The sequence below is a fragment of the Corvus cornix genome, chromosome 5 (genome assembly GCF_000738735.6).
Source record: "Corvus cornix cornix isolate S_Up_H32 chromosome 5, ASM73873v5, whole genome shotgun sequence".
In the NCBI taxonomy this organism is placed as follows: Eukaryota; Metazoa; Chordata; class Aves; order Passeriformes; family Corvidae; genus Corvus; species Corvus cornix.
In genome coordinates, this window is record NC_046335.1 from 36,927,476 (window position 1) to 36,941,861 (window position 14,386).

General features: G+C 42.1%; 1 protein-coding gene across 3 annotated transcripts in view; it reads right to left on the minus strand.

The window, feature by feature from the left end:
• CAPN3 (calpain 3) overlaps positions 1-14,328 on the minus strand; it is a 28,769-nt gene extending 14,441 nt beyond the window's left edge. For all 3 annotated transcript variants that reach the window (XM_020583395.2, XM_020583394.2, XM_019293969.3), the window contains exons 1-9: positions 12,119-14,328; positions 6,317-6,386; positions 5,713-5,831; positions 4,966-5,099; positions 4,419-4,587; positions 3,701-3,841; positions 1,266-1,349; positions 804-889; positions 41-118 (exon numbers count right to left, since the gene is read on the minus strand). In XM_020583395.2, coding sequence (XP_020438984.1) covers positions 41-118; positions 804-889; positions 1,266-1,349; positions 3,701-3,841; positions 4,419-4,587; positions 4,966-5,099; positions 5,713-5,831; positions 6,317-6,386; positions 12,119-12,409 — 1,172 coding nt within the window. In that variant the 5' untranslated portion in view covers positions 12,410-14,328. The remainder of the gene's footprint in view (positions 1-40; positions 119-803; positions 890-1,265; positions 1,350-3,700; positions 3,842-4,418; positions 4,588-4,965; positions 5,100-5,712; positions 5,832-6,316; positions 6,387-12,118) is intronic.
• Positions 14,329-14,386: the final 58 nt, after the last annotated feature.

The following is a 14,386-nucleotide window of genomic DNA, read 5'->3' on the forward strand; positions in this document are numbered from 1 at the left end:
ATTTCCTCGAGAAGCACAGGTTTTTGACTGATGTTCTCACCAGAACTCCCCATCCTCCACGACCTTGTGCTGCAGGCGGATTTTCTCTGCTTCATTAACAGAGTTCCATTCCTCTGACCTTCAAAGGAGTAAATGAGTTATTTTAGGACTTACAACACAGTTTTCATTAAAGTTTCTACACTTTAGCCTCAGAGTGAAAAATCAAGAATCATCTTGCTACCTCCACATAATTTTTCCTTTGTAAGCCTTGCAACTATTTGTTTTCAATGCTACCCTCTTCTCCACATGCCCAAATAAAAAAAGCAATTGTCTTACTTCTCTTTGCCTTGCCTTTAGGATTCCTCTTACTAGCTCTCAAACATCTGCTGAACTGTGTTAATTTTACTTAGCTTGAAGAAAAAGGTGCTTGCAGACTATCGTTGCTGGAGTAGCTATAGAAATTCCTTTTAGGAAAACCCTGACATCTTGCTTCATTTGGTTCTTTCATAACTTAAAAAGATTTTTCTACTGTCACATCTTGTTTTGAAAATGGACATTGCTGAACTTTATAGACAGTAAAATCAGATTTAATGTCATTAGACTGGGCTCTGTCTTCATTTACATTTATTAAAGTCCCTCTTAACATCTTACTAGGTACTCTTTTCTTTTTTACAGCTTCAGCTAAACACTCAATCAACTTCAAAATGACAACAAAGAAAATTCAGATACCTCATCACTGAATATTAGGGTTATGCACAAGCTGCATAAAGGCCAATAAAGCTACAACTTCTTTTTCAAATCCCATGAAGCTGTGTTTTACTCACTTGTCACTCCAGGCTCCATTCCATTCCACCTGGCCCCAGGGGTTTCTCAGCCTTACCAGACGTATTTTCTCCCCTTTAAATACTGTCTGATTGAAAAAAGAATGCAACAAGAATAGACTGAGAGTAGGTTCAAAAGGAAATTTTCTGCCTGTCACCAGCTTCTTCAGTGATGGTGCTTTTCTGGGCCATACCCCAGCCTGATCATCTTGGGGTGACTGTGGGAAGGCTGTAACACAAGGAGGTGGCTGCCTGTGGCTACCTTTGCCCAAGTGGGCATTTCCCCAGAAAGCCAAAACTTGGATAGGTTTCTTTGTCCACAAGGTTTTTACTTATTTGACTATAACTTTGTTTCCTTGGCTCATAATTGGCCTCGCTTTCCACGCCTCTCAGGGCTTTGCTGCCGTGCGCGGTGCCAGCCCGGCGCTGAGCCGCGGCCGCAGGGCAGCGGTGCGGTGCACGTACCTCCTCCACGGCCGTCACGGAGTAGGCGTGGCCTTTGACGAGCCCGCAGGACATCCGTGTCTCGTACTGCATCGGCATTATGGTCTGTTAGACAGAGGGGAAAACCCGTGGGACTCACGCCAAGCTCAGCTGCCTGCTCGAGCACAGGTGCTGCCAGCCAGGCCTTTCCAAGGGAGGGTGACACCGTTCAGGTGACAGGACTTTTTGCCTTGTTCTCCTCTTCGTGTTTGTCAAGGTAGTCAAGCTAAGCCCATAGAATTCAGGGTGTTGGTTAGAAAGGAGTGAAGCATGAACTAAAAATGGGAAAAGTTAATAATATCAACTGCAAAGGACATTTTCTGGTGTATTTTCCCCTTTTTTGTAGGCTATTGCTTTTTGCATTTGGAACATAGAAGGATATAGCCTGCTTAGTCAAAGTAATTAGCTTTTTGTATTAGAAGGACTATTCAGCCTTTTCTAGGACAGTATGTATGTATAGCTCAATAAGGTTATTACACGTGAACTGGTTAAACAAATGAACACCTAGAATACTTTCATCTTTCCACATGGCTGCTGTCTTACCACAATGACATCTAAACTACCTATTTAATACACTGTTCCTATAACTGACACTGTTTTATTGCATCTAACATTCAGGAAGGGCATAACAATGTGTTGCTCAGCTGTAAATACATTTGTGGCCTGAGTCATTAGCTTTTAGTGTGTCTGATGGATTTTTAATTGCAAATTTTGAAATGCTGTTTTATCTGTGAGATCTGGAATTGGGAGCAAGATGGCAGATGCACACAGCCTGCTGTACTTGCAGGAGAGATCTCCAGTATTGGTGGGAGGGGCACACCCTGCCATGTGCACGTGGACCATGAGCAAAACTTCCCCTCCTCCTTTGTGTCTGTTGCTGAGAGATGCCTGCAAGGCCCTGTCAGTAACTCTGCCATCCCTTCTTGATACATCTGATGGCATGATAAAGGCAGGGCTGGATCCTGAGGGAGAATTATTAAGGTCACACTGTCTCAGCTTGCACGGGGATGATCTCACCCAAATATTTCCTGGCTGTTGCAATTTTTTCCCATTATTTCACTTCAGCACCTATTTGGTTTCTTTTCTCTTGATTCTGTTTTCTTACGCTAACCTCGCACCTATTTCCTTTTTTCTTCATTTCTTCTCACGTTGTTGCCATCATTACTTGTCAGTAATCCTTTCTCTTCTTTCTGTTGAACATTAACTTCTGGTGCCCTGGATGACTTCTCAAAGTGCAGATTTTGGAAGTGTTCCATCTGCCTCTTTCCATCAAGAGCCCTGATTTTTTTCTTGGTGATGATTCAGGAATACACAATAACCAGCAGCACAATGGCTGCTGGGACAGCAACTACAGAAAGAGTTTTGCAATCTTCTTTTAGTAGATAGTCACTGGGGAGGAAATTCTCCCCCCAGACACGGGTGGTTTGGACAGCCATGCTTGCAAAACAAGATAGTCATACTGGGCTTTCCCAAAGAATTATACCATTTCAGTCTTTTAGGAAGAACTAAATATGGATGTCAGAAGAGGAAAAATCAGCTATTTCAGCTGCAAATGCAGAAGTAAGTTTGCACAACCAAAAGCTTTAAGTGATGTAATTGTGGAGGATTTTTCTTTGGTTTTTTTGTTGTTGCCCCACCCTCCCCACCCTCCTATAAAGCAAGAGATGTAATTTCATTGTCATGGGAATGCAGCTCCCTAAAGGGCAAGGTATGACAGCTGCCTGACACAGAGAAGGCAAAATGTCCCTCTACAGATTTGAAAGTTTTGAAGTTATCCAATATGGGACTTTTTCTTAGAGAGTTTTAACATCCCTCTCTTTATTTTGCTAGATACTTAGGTGGATATGCTGGAGTTTGTATTTCCTCACATACAGGAACTCAGCATGTTTTTCCTTTTCCTTGTTAGGCATTTTAAATGAGGACTTTAATGGCAGTCATCAAAAAGGAGCATCCCTTGAGCAGCCTCTCCTCCATTTATGGGTAGAGCACTCTGTCTTAAAATAAGTTTACCAAGAGCTTTTTTGCCTGGAGTGAGAACTGTGCAGAGCTTGCTTTTTCTTTCTTTGACATTCCATGCACACTCAAGGATCTTGTTCTATTCCAGTATTTTAATTTTTTTGTTCTCTCCACAAGCAAGAGACTTGATAAAATCCACTAATAAATTTCTTGTTCTGCAAATTATAAGCTTGTGTCACAAGCCAACAGCCCTTTAAAGCCTCAGTATCAGTGAAGCCCTCTAGTATCAGTCACTGTGCTTGAAAGCACTGAAGTCTTTTAACACACATGTCAAACAGCATCCATAAGAACATTTCTTTGGTGCTGTTCTGTGAAGCCAAATAAGGATTTAAAAACATAGGTGATATGTTTCTCTAACTGTAGATAAAAGCACTCTGAAGTCAACTGCTTAGGAGACATACCCAGGCTGGCCTCTCATCCATCCCCTGGTAGTCTACAGTGGGCTGAGTCATCTGTGCGTTTTCTTGATTCTTCACCATGCGAGCAATCAGTTCCCCAATGTTGCTCCGAGGAGCTGATCCGTAGGAAAAGCCTAGGTCATCCTGGCACAGAGAATGGGAGAAAAGTATCATGCAGGAAGATGAGTGGTAAAGCCTAGATTACATTTCTTTTCCCTCATTATGTCCATACCTATCTACAGTGGTCAGTAGCACTGTTTGTTCTCCCACCTTTACTTTGCAATATCGTACTCTATAAAGTATTTATTTTTTAACTTTTAAATTTACCACAGTAAGTGAAGACAATCTGAGGCCATGTTGCCAATAAAATGTTAATTTGCACACTTAACATCTTTGACATGAAGATTTGTATCTTAACAGAGTTGCAGCATCCCCACACAAACCTCATTTCACTGGGTGAGGATCTTGAGGGGGAAGGAGTGCTGGTTTTGCTGATTGCACCCATTCTTTCCACCTTCTTGTTCTGCTTCTGTTTATTTCCCTTTAGGCACTCACTATTTGCTAATGGATGGTCTCTAGTGGGGATTACTCCATCTCCTAGAAATGGATGTTTTCTATGTGGCCTAAACCAAGCAGTCCCAAAGATGGTATATATTTGGTTACCAATGGAGAGGTCCCTCTCCTCTGTCATTTCTTGTCTGCAAAGTTCATACAGACTCACATCAATGGAACTGGCCATGAGGGATCCTCTGTCAATGGCATGTTTCATGATTTTATAGATATCTTTAGGGGCATCCTTTATCTCGTAGAACTCTGTGACTCCTCCGGTGAAGTCCTCCATGGCTTCAGTGGTGTTGCCTCCCTTCAAAGCTTCATATGACCCATGGAGTCTTGAAAAGAGAAAAGAAAAAGATTCTTTTACACAAGTAAAGATACCGACCTATATATTTATATCCATCTTGTGTGTTTATAACTACAGCTATGTAAACACACATACTAAAAAAGTCCACAAACCATCTGTCTGGTAACTCACAAGTTAAAAGTTCTAAAACATGCCACCTGCACACGTAGAAAAAAAAGAAAGATATGCTGAAAATCAAATGATTTCTGAATGAGTAGCACAACTTCCTAGAAAGTATGCTTTAACCCATCCCCAACTCCAAGGCATGGGAGAATGGGTGTATTCAGGTACATTCTCTGTGTGCTCCTAAATGCTGTATGCAGTGGTTTAAACACCGCCCCAGGCAGAGCCCCGCAGTTTGCCTTACTTTGCATAGGCCTTTTCCAGGAGGGCGCTCCAGAACTCGTTGCGCTGGGAGGACTTGGTAAAGACCAGCTGGTTGTTGTAGGTGGGTAAGCAGTCATCGATGACGACATCCACCCAGTCTCCATAGCGCCAGAACTGCACAAAGGCAAACAGAAATCCCCAAACTGAATTGACTTGGTGCAGGGAGGGGAAGCCTGGCTGAAAAGTCAGGCTGAGAGAGGAGAAATGTGGAAATTGACTGCTTTGTAATGTGGCCAAAACTGATGGCTACTGTGAGGGAGGCAGCTGGACTGAATTCCCTTGGGCAAAGAAGTCCCTTAAGAGAACCAAAGGAAATGTGGAAAGCAGTCAATCTTTTCTGAATAAGAAGTTCTTCGATAACTTGTTTAGACAGACCAGCTATTTGTGGGCCTAAGAATAGCTGGTGTTGCCAAGTACCCGTGTGTCTGTGCTGGCTGTAGAGCTCCATCTGAGCCATCAGGCAGGACCAGGCACCTGTTGTTACTGCTTACACCCAGGACACAGCAATCTGCAAATGCTTCCTTGGTGGGTTAATGCTCCCTAATTGCTTTTATTGGCTGGCCCTTCTGTGACTGCCCTGATGGAAGAGTTTGGGGTGAAGCAATTCAATCCCTTTTCCTCCCTGGTGTCACTCATGCTTCCAAAGGGTGGTGAAAGAGGAAAGAGCCATGCCAAGAGCTGAGCCTTGGGTAAATACATACACTTACCACTAGACGGAGTGACTCACCTGGAAGTGAAAAATGCCAGCATAGTTTTGTATAAAGGACTGGTCATGAGGTATGACTCTACAGAGTAGTTTTTTATTCAGGGTCAGGCAAGCAATGGCAGCCAGAAACCAGCAATTACCTGTAAACGAGCAGAAGCAGCAGACAAAATGAAGGGAGAGAGCAACTAGAATCAAAGGGAAAACCAGAGATACTGCAAAGTAACATCTAAATTCTCAGTAGAGCAAGATTCTCCATGTGTTCAGCAGTACTTTAGCACTTTATTTATTCTCTAGAAATGTTCCTGGGCATTGTTCATGGCTGAATACACACATGCTGAACAGATGATACTCCCTGTACTTTAGAAAAAGCCTAAAATCTGATGAACACTGTTGCCTGCATTAAGAATTCCCTGTGTCATGTAAATCTTTCACTAAAAGTTCTTGCCTAGATTGCTACTAAGCAGATGTCAACAATTTGCTACAGAGCGAAGGAATCAGTAGATGTGTAGTGATACACTGAGACAGAGGATTTCAGTTATCACCTTGGAAGCAAAAGAAACTTAAGTGAGAGCTAAATTTTGATGCAGACTTTAAAAAGTGCAGAGTTAAAGTAAGAATTTCATACCTAATTCTCCTTGGCAGATATCTGTTCTGTTGGCTCCACCAATAATAAACCGTGGATTCTCACAGATTTCCTGCAAAACACAAACAGATGGATGAGTAGGAAAAGCATACATTATGATGCTTGTTTAGTATAGAAGTAAAGGCAGTTTTGGAACATTTTCCCATAGGATAGCTTGTGGTATCAAAACCTCTTGCATAGTTTTCATCTGCAGAGTCTCACTATGAAAATGTTTTGGAATCTGGATGTTCCAGACTTCAGTCAGGGTTTTCCCCATGTATCTACAGGGTCTAATAGCGAGCCTGGGGGGCTCCCTCTGTGCTGTAATGTGAAAACACATTGAAATGAGAAGGGTTGGGAAAAAGATTTTTTCTGCACAGTAATGAAAAAACTAAAATGTTGGAGGAGACATGACAGCAAGTAGGTGAAAAAACCATCAGGGACCAGATTAAATTCTTTTAAAATGTCCTTATTTCCAATTTGCAGTAGTTGATGTGTTGGGGCATTAAAAGGGTTGAAGAATGAATTTAGTTGGGAATGAACCCCAGCATTACTCCTCCTTAAATTTAAAGGATCAGATGTTTAATTACCAGAAATAATCAGCTGCTGGTTAAGTGATTTTATTCTTTTCCTCATGTTGCAGTATTTAATTGACAATGCTGCATTCAAAAATGTGTACAGATACCATCTCTCTCTGAGGACAGGAAGGTCTTGTTTCATCCTGCACACTGCACAATGTATTGGGTTTGTCAGTATTTATACTAGAACAGATGGGTGCAAGATGCTGTACAGGCATAAATAATTAAGAGATTTCTGCAGGGAGGGAAGGCAAAAAGCAGCAAGTGAGGTGGGACAATTGCAGGCTTACCTATAGCCCTTTTCTGTGTGGGGAAAAGAACTGTAGTGTAGAGGAAAACCAAGGAAAGAAATGGGTATAACCTGTTCTACAGAGTAAAAAATGTCTGTGCTTTATCCCATCTCTCATACTCAAATACTTGGTATGGAGAAGAATAAGAAGACACAACTTTTGGACCTATCTCTTATGAGGGTAAGGAAAGAAAGATATTGCAACCTGAGGAGCACTGTCCTGAGCAGCTGCAAATTGGGAAGAAGACAAAGTATAGTCCAAGAGCCCAATCTGCTGAAAGATGTTGGGACTAGAGTGGGAAGGAGAAAGAACAAACAATTGACAGTTGCTTGTGTGGCAGCACACACGGGCAGCTGGCCTCTGCAGTCAAAAGCTTTTTATCCCTATCATCAGGGTAGCCCTGGACTTTCCCAGACTCATGTTTCAGGTCTAGTAGTTTCACTTGGCTCAAACCCACTTTTTTTCTCCTTCACAGTTATCAGAAGAGTTGTTTTGATGTATTTGGATTAGTCATATAGCCAGACCAACTTCTGCCACCCTCCCCACCACCAACCCCTGCAGGCACTTTGTTTTCCTCAAGGGAAGGAATGTAGGGATTGTCCTATTATTTTGGGCCTTGGTCAGCTGTTGGGGTCCAGTTCTGTCAAAGCAGATGTTTGAGATGCCTTCATGCTTTTCTCCACTCACTTGCTTTGTTGAAAATATTCTTCCTCACATTGCTGTGGTGCTCTGCTGAAAATTAGTCTGAGATGCCAGGTTTTTGGCTTGTGTTTTTCAAATTCTATTATTGTATTTTGGCTTGATATTGCTCTTACTGTAACTAGCTTTGAAATCCAGCATGCTGTGTTTTAGTTGAAAGCAGTCAGGTGCCACCTAGATGTTTCCAAATATTAAATGTAAAGTGATGTGTTACTCAGAGCCATTTATTGCATCTTGGGGTCATTTGCTTTGTAGGATGGTTGGTGAAGGAACGCAAAGGAGAGAATCATGCAATTGTCATATGGCCTGGTTTAGCTACGACAGAAATGCTTTTCTTGCATTTCTTTATGGGGGCCAGGTGTGTATAGTACACCGTGGACATGATTTTAATTAGTATTTGTCCAGTTCAGCTGTGCTAGTTGTGCTGAGTACAGCTGAAGTTGCAGAGAAAGGGATCAAGGTCTTTCAAGGCTGCAGTACACAGCAGAGTGAGACGACCTGGTGTCCAAGATGAAGGTGGCAGGTCTGTCCTTCCAGTCTTCCTGGCTGAGCAAGGGATTGCTCTTCATTTCTTAGGTTATCACAGAGAATCCCAACAGCTGCACTTCATTGAGGCAATGATTCATCTTTTAAAAGAGCCTCCTCTGATCTGAGTGCCTCAGACTGCCTTGGTACTATCCAAAGGAACCTTTGTGTTGCACTGGGTTGATCCAGTTCAGACTGTAATTTCATTACCAAGAGTCAGTTACAGCAAGGAAAACAAAGAATCCTGGGAAAACATATTAGTGGTGCATGCTGCTTTCTGGGAAGAGATTATTTATGAGTCAGTTGGAAGGGAGCACTGGAAAATGCAAAGGCAGCATGCAACTAAAAATGGCATTTGACCTTTGTTATATTTTCATTAGCTTTTTCTTCTGTATCAGGAAGAAATCTGCCAGTCAGCTTATACTGTTGCAGCAAAAGGCATTCATTCCTTTAAAAACTGCCCTTAAACTATGGCCTTCTAAGTAAATTCCCTAAACTGATCCTATCAAACAGAGGAAGGATCTTCTTTGGCCTGCCTAAGACAATTTGTAGTCTCATTGTCTCTTGGTCTCTTGTGGTCTAGACCACGCTTTTAAATGGCTGTGCTGCACACTTCAAGGCAGAGCTCAATGTTGTCAGACACCAAGCTGGTTTTAGAGCTTCTGAGTTGGATTATCCTCGTCTGAAAGTCCTGCCGTGGTGGCACTAATTGCCATCTTTGCTTTGTGTATGACAGGCCCACATTTTGTGATTACTAAATTCAAACAGCTTCACGTGCGTGCAGTAGATAATCTGGCTGATTAATTTTCGTTCTAAGGAAAATCCAGTAGTTTGTTGACTTGATTTTATTTGTATTAGTTATGAAAAGAAAGCTCCTCCTGGTGATTTTCTGGCTATGGAGAGGATCACAACAGGGAAGTCAGTGAATCTGGTAGTTAACGCTGTGACTTGGCTGTGAGCAAGGAGAATGACAATGGTGCCTTTGAAAGCACAGTGTCATAGCAGAGCCTTCCTGTTAGTACCCTGGTGTCATTAGATCCCAACAGGACTGTAGCAGGACCTCTCAATACTCTGTGTTCTGTTATAACACAGACTTTTCCTCAGCCCTCAAAGATCAGTGGCCTCATCCCTGCTCTCAGCTGTGAGAAATTCTCACAGGCAGCATAGTTGTGAGAAGCACAGCCAGTCAATGAGCTGGATATAACCAGCAGGTGTGAACAGCTCTTTGGGCTTCTCTTACCTGCTGTAGTTGAATGAATAATTTAATATTTTGTAATAACTGAAGGGGATTTTATTTTGCCTCTGTGTACCTAAACCATGCTCATGCATACTCTGAACAGAAACACTGGAGGGATGGATCCTGCAGTCTTTACTCAGGGAAGCTTTCAGGGCTCTCACTTGGCTTTTGTCTGAATTGAGTATTAGGAGGTTTTCTCTGTGCATTCATGTCGTGGCATGGCAGTCACCAGCCGGGTAGAATTACAAAGGCCTTTTTGCTGCTCCCATGCCAGGGCTGCCAGCTGCCCTGCATGGCACCTGTCCTTCTGTGGGTAAGGGACAAGGCCAGTCCTTGTGCATTCGCTGCCCTCACAGCAGCAGAGGACAATCATTTTGGGAGGTGATAGAGGAGGACCTGACCTCTGATTGAGGGGCTTTGATACAAATTGATGCAGTGACATGACTAAGGTGACTCAGGAAGCCAGAGACAGTCAGGAACAGGTTGCCTATTTCCCAAGCCTCTGTTTTAAGTGGGATCATAGAGCACATTGATCACTTGTTTATTTGCTGTGTCTGGAGGTATGTATCACCCAAAAAGCCACAGGGAAAGGGTCTAGACTGGTCAGCATTAGGATGTTCTCTCGAGACTTCTGAACTGTCTGATATTTTGTTTTCTTTTAAAATACATTATCAAGTTTTATTCAACTATTGATCTGAATTTCAAAGTGATTAAAATTACCACTTTATAAGAGTATATTTTATAAGTTAGTTTATTTCTTAGGGGAAAAAAAAAAGCTATTGCAATTTAACAAGAACAGAAGTTGTCCATATCTTTACAGATGATTTCAAAACATAGCACGTGCAATTGAGTATATGTAGTGCTTCAATGATTGCTTTAACCTCTTAGCAAAATACTCTTTAAAGTAACTTTATTACTACCTCATAATCATTTGACTTCATGAAGTCTTGGCTTGCATTAAAAAAAAAAAAACAGATAGCTTTGGTTTTGAAGATTACATTGTATTTTAAGTCTTACATGGTCCCCAGCTTGTGGCTGCTACATGAATAATAAGTACAGAGCTTCCAAATTTACATATTCATGAGTGACTTGAAGAATTGTCTTTGGGATTAAGACCCTGGTCTGAACCTTTCCAATAACAAAGGCTTGATCTGTGCCTGCACAGTTATATAAGACAAGTCTGAGGTTACACTGTGCTTTTCTTTTGTTTTGATGCTTTCTAATATATGACACTTGCAGTCTGTCTGCTGCAGGGTGCTGGCACTCATGCTGCTATATTGCTTCCCTCTGCAGAAACAGGGGAAATCCCATCCCTTTACATGACTGATTGGGGCTGCATTTAACTCATTCACACACTTTCCAGGGGCTGATGCAGCCGTGGTGATGATGAAGGAATGACAGGGCACAAATGCACAGGGTACAGCAGATGGGGAACTCATTTTGGTCCCTCCACATTGTTCATGTTGTGACAGCAGCACGTGACCTTCCTCCACGTCTGTAAGAGCCACCCACAAGAGCTCCTGGTCTTCTGCTATTCAGTTACCCTCCTGTGGTCAGTTTTATCTATCACCACTGACTTTGCCACTGAAGCACAGATTTGGGTGTAGGAGAAGTATGGCAAATATAAAAGAGGTGGCCAAAAACTGCCAGAGAGAAGGAGCTGTGGAGGCTCCTCAGAACAACACCCCCAGTGTCAGACAGGGGATGGCAGGGGCCAAGGCAGTGTCCCAGGGGCTTTTCTGCTGCAGGGGAGCAGCTGACCAGCAGATATTATAGGGAAAGAGTATAACTCCTCCTGCAGTAGTAGGGGGAATCAACTGGGAATTGAGGTATTAGTCCTCTGCCAGTGAGAGATATAGGGAAAAAAAAGATGAAAAAAGAGGAAGGCTGGCTGGGGAATACCCACAAAATAGAAAAATGAATGGGATTAGTGGCCAAGGTCTTCACAGTGGTTAGAATACCCACATTCACGGTAAGTGGGATAAGCAATGCAGGCAACAACTGACTAAAAGCATGTTTCAGACCATAACCTGTCCTTTTATTTTCACACATGAGAAAAACGGCAGAATACTAAAATAAAGGTTTAAGTGAAACAAGGTAGTGTTAAAAAAATTAAGCCTCAGCAAACCCAGTAACTTGTTGCAGAATAAGGAGAGTTTTCTTTGGTACATTCAGGCAAGAAAATCCCAGGCAAACCATGCAAGAAGAAAATCAAATTCCCCATGTATTTTTCTATATATTTCATTCCATCTCCTTTGTTGTTTTTGTTTCATTCTGCTTTATTGTATTTTAGTCATTAATATACACATTGTCTAAGCTTTCAGAGCCCTAGCTAGTTATCTCCCAGGAGAGCTCTAAGGAAATATATTTCTAGTTTATTCCACCGCCTCCCCAACACACAATTTCTGCCAAAATGTAAGCTCAGGGTGGATACTTCAATTTACAGAACAAGGCACTCAGCAAACACGTTACTTACACGTGGTCTTTTCCATTCGAACTTGACGGGGCTTTTCTGGCTGTAGAAAAGGGAGGACTCATTTGGTGGGAAATCAGGATCTTCATAGAGAATATTTTTCTCCAGGCACTTCTTGTGAAGCTCTTCATAGGTCTTCTCCTTTACACTGATAATGGGCTGATTGCGACTTAAAATGGCAGAATAAATCCCCCCTGCTCCCCCTCCTGCCCCCTCCGTAGTGCCAATAGTGGTGTTGGGGACTGACCCAGCAGCTGTTTGCTGAGCCACCGCTGCATTTATGGCGGACGGCATGGGAATCAGGCTTACAGCAAATGCTGAAAGACAGCAAGATCTTGCAAACTGGAAGGAAATTTCAGAAAAGAGGAAGTTGCTGTGCAAACTGTCTTTTCTATCTGTTGAAAGTCTTCTAGTCAGATTTGCAAGCCAGAAAATTCCATGTGGTTTTGCATCCTCTCAAAGGACAGTATTTTGTCATCAGAAATTGTAATTTGTTCCTGGTTGTGATGATCAGATGGCTCACTCCTGTGTCTGAGTTGTATCTTCAGCATGTGTGTGTGCTGTCCTGTGTGTGTAAGTGTCCAGAAGGGACGAGCTTTAACTGCGAAATCTAAAAATAACTACAGGCAAAGAGAGAGGGAAAATGAGAGGGAGGGCATTAGTGAGATGGTGTCAGTCTTCTGTGCAGCTTGTGCTGAGGCCAGGCATGTTCCTGGGATGGACTCTGTGTGTGGACTGACTCCTGGTGCAAGCAGTTCATATTTTCCTTAAGTAGAGAGGACAGTGAAACTGGAAGCTAAACTCCTGCTGGCTTGGGAACCTTATGTACAAAATTCGCCAGGCAGTGGTCCTGACGTTACTGAAGGAATTCTTGTACCCGACTTGTTTCTACCCTTTCTGGCAGAAAAGATGTAGGCAATTTTTTACTACTAGAGAGGATTATCAGAAGACGCTTCTAATGGTGAAAAAGGTGCTAATTTGATGCTACTGAGGTCAGGTCAATACCTGCCAGCTGGGTTTGGTTCCTCTGGAAGAGCAGCTTGGCAACACTAAGATTCACCTGCTAGTAGCTACCTCCCATGAAAAAGGCAACTTTTTTGTAGGGGCTGAAAAGCTTATAAAGAGCCTAGCATGGAAACTGGGCCACTTGACACTACATTGCAGGACAGTTTGGCAGAGCCGTGTCACTCTTTGCAGCATATGCAAGTAGTGAGATGCAAGGGCCTTTCACTGCACAGCTACAGCAAAAATGCTCATTTTGCTGCCTGTGCATATGTTTTTTTCTTTCACATTCTCCCTTTCTACCCGGTATAACAGTACATCTCTTATATACAGAGCTCTGTTTCTGGAAGAATTGTCAGTAGTAGGGGTAAAACATTTGACAAACTCTTTGCAGGCTGCTGGGGAGGATGAAGTGAATGATCAGCAGTGGGTTTTGTTTGTTTTTTTTCTAGTGGGATGGTCAGCAAGTGCCAGGGTACGGCCTGCTGCTACTGCTATAGCTAACAGATCAGCCAGTGCCTGCATATGGAGTGGAAGGTAGACACGCACTTCTCACTTCTCAGCCAATGTAGAGGAGTTACACCTGGTTAAAATACAATTTCTCCTTTTCTTATTTCTTACTGGACAGATGGGCTTGTTATGTAAGGTTTTTTTTAACAGGAGTTGCTAGCAAAAGACAAATGGTGCCTTTAAATAAACACAATTTTCCATAGAGAACGGACGTGCTGTCTAATACAAACAACAAAATAAATTCTCAGGAATTAAATCCCATAGGCAATGGAATTTACTGCAAGCAGAAGTACCCAAATAGCTCAGACAGAGTAACAATGAACTAATCTTTAGTGAAGTAATCTAAAATGTTAATATTGCTATTTAATTTGTATGAAGTTTTCTCTCCAGTTGTTTTCACTAATTGAATTCAATTATTTCTCTTGTAAAGATATACAAAAGATTTATTTCTTCATTTGTGGCACAAATATGTGGAACTACATGTGAGTGACTACAAATAGCAATGTAAATCATATTATTTGAAATTTATTTTCTCAGACCTAAAGACAACTGCTAATATTTTCAGCAACTAATTCCTACTGAAATCCATAGAAGTTAGGAACTTCATACCATGGAAAATTTGACCCATGAGTACTTACTATGGTGCAGATATCTTGCCAAGGGCCAGAGAATAAAAGCAAGTCATTTGCTTTAACCAGATACCCTTGGAAGAATACTCACTAGTGATTCTTAACAGTAGAATGAATGTTGGAGGAATAA